Raw genomic sequence first — 5,443 nt, 5'->3', positions numbered from 1 at the left:
TTTTTCTTTTTTTTTCTTTTTTTTTTTTTTTTTACAAAAATAAACAGATGATAAAATCTCTGCAAGGGCAGCGATAAGAAAAGTTGTTATTTCAGAAACAAGCCCAAGTTCTCAGTATTGCAACACGGACAGTGTGAAAGTTCCTACACAGAAAGAGCATTAAAGGGTTCAAACTTTGTTAAAGATGGCAGGAACGAAAAAAAAAAAAAAAGTGTTATACGCTTAAAAAAAAACCCCAAAACCCAACAAACCCCAAGAATCCAAACCAACGAAATCAAGGCAAACCGACCCCTTATTCACTCATGAGGCTTACACAGTACAAGTGCACGGACGGAAAGCTCAGGCAGAGCGGACTTGCATCGTTATCGTTGAACGGTATATTTACAAAACCCGAACCAGAAGGAAAACTGAAAAAAAACGGCGGGCGGGGGAATAAACCGACTTTCCCGGCTACGCTTCCACCCGGAGTCCTGCTGCTCCCCGGCAGGGCCGGGAGTCCCCGGAACGGCGGCCGGGGGCTCCGGGAATGGGTTTGCCGGGGCGAGCTGTGACCCAGAAACGTCTCCAAAGGCTCTGCGTGTAGAAACGAAACCGGGAGAGAGGGGGGAGCAGACAAACAAACGAACAAACGAGAGAACGAGCGAAAACCCCTCTGCAGTTTTGGTTCCTCCATTCGCGACGAGCCCAGGACTCTTTTCCCCTCCCAGCGAAGTTATCGCCGACAGCGTAAGATGAACGATAAAGAAGCCGCGCGGGCGTTCACTTGTGGCGGGGTGGGTTTCCCCGCCGTTTGGGGAGCGGGGCAGACCCCAGGCCGGACTCCATCCCCTCCCGCCGCCCCTCCGACGGCCCCGGGAGCGGGCGGGGGGGCGACGGGCGCGCACGCACACACACACACACGCACGGACACGGACACGGACACGGGACACGGACCCGCCGCCGCCGGGGGGGCGCGTTTGTAGGTCCTGGAGGTGGCGGGGCGGCGCGGGGCGCGGCGGGGCGGCCCCGCCGAGGGGCTCATTTGGTGTCGGTGGCTAATCTGGGGAGGCTGGCGGTGCCCATGCCGGAGACGTGGTGGTGCGGGGGGGCCGACACCTGGCACATGCTGCAGGGGCAGGGCATCCCCCCCCAGTGCTGGAAGCCGCTGCCCAGCGGGGCGGCGGCGGCGGCGGCGGCGGCCGAGGGCGACTTGAGGAGCCCGTGGGGGGGCCGGATGGAGCTGACGGCCGAGAGACCGGAGCCGGGCAGGGAGGCGCTGGAGACGGCGGCGGGGGGCAGGATGGGGTGGTGGACGGGGTGCGAGGCGGGGTGGCCAGGGTGGCCGGGCAGCGGGGCGGAGTGGGCGCCCATGCCGCCGGGGCAGGCGGCGGGGTGGAAGCCGGCGTGGTGCCCGCCGTAGATCTCGCTGACCAGGCGCTTCATCTCCTCCAGGGAGTTGGTGAGCATGAGGATGTAGTTGCGCGCCAGGAGGAGCGTGGCGATCTTGGAGAGCTTGCGCACCGACGGGCCGTGGGCGTAGGGCATCACCTCCCGCAGCCCGTCCATGGCGATGTTCAGGTCGTGCATCCGCTTGCGCTCCCGGCTGTTGATCTTCAGGCGCAGCTGCTGCAGCTCCGGCTCCGTCATCTGCTTCTTGTCCTTCTTGGAGGAGGAGGAGGACGACGACGAGGAGGACGACGAGGAGGACTTGAAGCCCAGCTTGTCCACCACCACCACCCCCGCAGCGCTCATGGCGCTGCGCAGCTCGGCGCTCAGCTCCGGAGGGGAGTCGCTCTGCGTGGAGCTGGACACGGTGCCGCCCGTGAAGCCCCCGCCGCTGCCTTTATTCCTGGCCGTGAGGAAGAGGTCATCGGGCTCCGGGGAGGACGGGCGGCTGGAGACCAGGCTGGCGTCCGAGTCCATGGCCCGGCGGGCGGGACGGCGGCGCGCACCGGGCTGCCTGCGGGGAGAAGAGAGAGCCCGCAGGCGGCCCCGGGTCAGCGCCCGCGGAAACTTGGAGCCCGCCCGCCCGCCACGTCGGCGAGCCCGCTCCGCCGCCGCTCCGCGGGGCCGGGGAACGACGGCCCCGTCGGGGGAGGCCGTGCTGTCCGCCCTTCCCTCGCCGCCGCCCGCGGGGCGCCCTCGGGGGGGCGCCTCCTGTCCCGTCCCGTCCCGTCCCAGGCCGTCCCGTCTCGTCCCGTCCTCTCCTGTCCCGCCCTCCCTCCCTCCATCCACTCCTCTCCGCCGGGCCGGGGGCTCGGGGGGCGCCACTTTGGGGTGCTCGGGCGCGGGGGGCACTTACCGTGCGCGGGGCGGCCGTGGGGAGCGGCGCGCCGTGACGGGCGAGCACGGCAGCAGCGCGCACCTTGCGGCGGTGGCGGCGGCGGCTTTATAGCCGCGCCGGGGAGGAACGATGTCACCGGGCGGGAGGGGGGCTGCGCCAATCGGCGGCGGCGGCGGCGGGGGGGGGCGGCCGGGGGGGGCGGCTGATGTCACCGGGGCCGGTCCGGCTCGATGGGGCGGGCGGACGGGGGGGGCGACGGCCGGCCGCGGCGCGGGGAGCCCGGCGGGGGGGCGCGGTGGGGGGGAGGGACTTTTGTCAAATCCATAATAAAATGCAACAATGACAGCTCCGGGAACAGCTGTTGGGGGGGCGGGACGGGGATGGGGTTGGAGACGGGACCAAACAGCCCCTGGCCCCGCCGCCGCAACGCCCTCGGGGAGGCCGCGCTGCCCGGCTCCCGCCGGCACGTCGGTGTTTCCCCGTGCCCCGGCCCGGCCCGGCCCGCCCCCCCGGGAAGCGCTCAGCCCCGGCGCCGCCACACGCACCGGGCGGGCGGCGCGCTTGCCCGGGCGGGTGCTCCCTCCCCAGCCGGGTCGTTGTCCCCCCCGTTAAGTGCTGCAAAGGGAGGCGGAGGGGGAGGAAAAAGTGATTTCGGCCGCTCCGTTCCCCACGAGCGGATTTCCCTGCGGAGGTCGCTGGGCAGCGCCGGCCCCAGCGGGGACTCCCGGCTCCGGCCCCGCAGCGACCGGGAGAAGAAGCCGGAGCGGCCACCAACACCGATCCCCAAACAACCCTCCAGGAGGAGAGGAGAGAGAAAGAAAAAAGGACGTAAACCCAAAAATGACCTTCGGGAATGCCTCGCGCCTCCGTCCGCACCTCGCCCGGCTCCCGGCGATCCCCCTCGCCCCGGCAGCTCCGTGCAACAGGGTCGGGGCTTCCTCCCACCGGGGTAAATTCCCCCGCCGCCGTCCCTGTCCCCCCCCGCCCCGGGCCCCTTTGCCTTTGTTGTATTATTTTTACACCCGTGTGTTTCCCAGCTGGCCCGGCAAGCCTCAACCATCCGTTAAATATGTATTTAAAACGTTAAGAAGTGAAGCGTGGAAATGTGTTTCCCAACGGTTGCGGGGATGATCCGTAACAGGTCAATTAGGAAAATCTGTCCCAGCGACAGCCGGGCCCGCCGCCGCCCGCCGCCCGGCGTGTGTCCCGCTGCCGCCCCGGCGGCCCCCGGCCCGGCCACCGGGGACGTGCCCCCGGGTCCTCCCGGCCCGGGGGGGGGGGGGGTGGGCGGGCGGGCGGAGGGGCCGCCCCGGCCCTCAGTTGCCGCACCTGCTTGCGGGGCTGCGGAGCCCGGCCGGGGGGAGGCGGGGGGGACGCACCCCCCACCCCCACCGCCCCAGGGATGGCGGGGCGGAGGGAGAAGGCGGGGGGAGCTGGGACTGAGCCCTGGAGGTGAGCAGCGGGATGGGGAGGGGGGGGGACACACGTCTGTGCAAACTTTGCATTTATTTCATGGTCGGGGAGCGGTGAGGCGGCAGCGGGAAGCCTGCCTCTGCCTTTTGACTGATGGCTCTATACGGCGCATTGTTGGAGCCGCATAAAACAGGGCAACAACGAGCACAACTAATTAAGCCCCATCGTCTTTCCCCTGGCCGCCGAGGCGTCCCCGGGAGCGAACGGGCCGCGGCCGGGCCAGGCGGGGCGGCGGGGAGGGGGGCGGCCGCCCCCGGTGCTAAGGCGAAACTGAGGAAAACGCCGGCATCGCTCGCACCCCTTCTGAAAAGGCTGCGACCTTTCCTTCTGAAAGGCTCGGACCCGCCGCCCCCCAGACTGATGGGGGGCGTGTGGAGGTGTCGGGTCCCGCCCGCCCCGTCGGGTTTGCGGCACCCGCTACCGTGCTGCGGCTCAGCCCCGGGCGCCAGGTTTCACCGGCCACTTCATCAGCCCGGCAACGGGTCGGGACGGGCCCCCTGACCCCCGGCGGCCGTGCCAGTCCCGCCGCCCGCTCCGCAGCCCCGGGGGGTCCCGCTGGGCCGGGTGGGGCGGGCAGGAGCCCCCGAGGCGCCGAGAGCCCGGGCGGAGGCGGGAGGGGGGGGCGGGGGGGGGCGGCCGGGGGCTGGAGCGGAGGTGGGGGTTACCTGCCGGGAGGGGTGGCGGTGGAAAAACGGTGAAGAGCCACCGGCCCTGCCCCGGGGGAGCGGGGATGGGCAGCGAGTGGGGGCGCGGCGGGGGCTGCCGGGGCTTCGGGGCCGCGCTGCGCCCTGGGGAGGCAGTTCTGGCAACCTGGAGGTCCCAGGGAGGGTGAAGTGGGCAGAGGACTTTTCCTTTTCCTTTTCCTTTTCCTTTTCCTTTTCCTTTTCCTTTGCCTTTGCCTTTGCCTTTGCCTTTGCCTTTTCCTTTTCCTTTTCCTTTGCCTTTTCCTTTTCCCCCTTTCCCTTTCCCTTTTTCTTTCCCTTTTCCTTTCCCTTTTCCCCTTTTCCACTTCCCACTTTTCCACTTTTCTTTTTCTTCTTTTCCACTTTTCTTTTTCTTCTTTTCCACTTTTCTTTTTCTTCTTTTCAATTTCCTTTTTATTTTTATTTTCCTTTTTTCCGTTTCCTTTTCATTTCCTTTTATCTTTTTTCTTTTTTATCGTTCTCCTTTCTCCCCCCCCCCCCCTTTTTTCCCCCCCCTTTTTCTCTTTTTCTTTTTCTTCTCTCCCCCTTCCAGCGATGAAACCCCACACCGCCGCCAAGGAGAACCCGGGCTGTACCCTAACGAGGCGAGAGATATCTTTGATGATCAGCGTCCGTCCGTCTGTCTGGACGTGAACTCTGTCCCGCCTGTAGCCCGCAGGGCTCCTAGCGCAGGGGGGCGCGGAGTTTGCGCGGGGCCGGGCCGGGGGCCGGCTGCGGTGGTGGCAGCGAGGCGGTGCTTCTTCACTGTCCTCGTTGGAAGGAGAGGGGGGTGCAAGGCGGAAGGGGGGGTGATCTCTGCCGTGAGATGTCAAATTAAATATCACACATCCCCACTCGATTCAATAAGGCTTGGTATTGCAAACTGCATCTTGTCCGTGTGTCCTGGGAAGGCGGCCCTGGAGAGATCCCAGAGGAACCCTTCACCCCAACTTGCTTTTGACACCAAAATGTGGAGCAGAGAGTATTTTCTTACCTATGAATATGTATTTTTTTTTTTTTTAAA

General features: G+C 66.1%; 1 protein-coding gene across 1 annotated transcript; it reads right to left on the bottom strand.

The window, feature by feature from the left end:
* Positions 1-240: 240 nt before the first annotated feature.
* On the bottom strand, positions 241-2,335 carry OLIG2 (oligodendrocyte transcription factor 2). The gene is made up of 2 exons (XM_074928997.1): positions 2,282-2,335; positions 241-1,939 (listed from the first exon to the last, which is right to left on the bottom strand). The coding sequence occupies exon 2, from the start codon at positions 1,900-1,902 to the stop codon at positions 1,018-1,020; it is 885 nt and encodes a 294-aa protein (XP_074785098.1). The 5' UTR covers positions 1,903-1,939; positions 2,282-2,335; the 3' UTR covers positions 241-1,017.
* Positions 2,336-5,443: the final 3,108 nt, after the last annotated feature.

The sequence above is a fragment of the Athene noctua genome, chromosome 1, assembly GCF_965140245.1.
Source record: "Athene noctua chromosome 1, bAthNoc1.hap1.1, whole genome shotgun sequence".
Taxonomy (NCBI): Eukaryota; Metazoa; Chordata; class Aves; order Strigiformes; family Strigidae; genus Athene; species Athene noctua.
Note: the sequence above shows the minus strand (reverse complement) of the source record. Positions and strands in the feature narration are given on the sequence as shown.

Coding starts and splice junctions, on each gene's coding strand:
- OLIG2 (XM_074928997.1), bottom strand. CDS start 1,902: ATGGACTCGGACGCCAGCCTGGTCTCCAGCCGCCCGTCCTCCCCGGAG.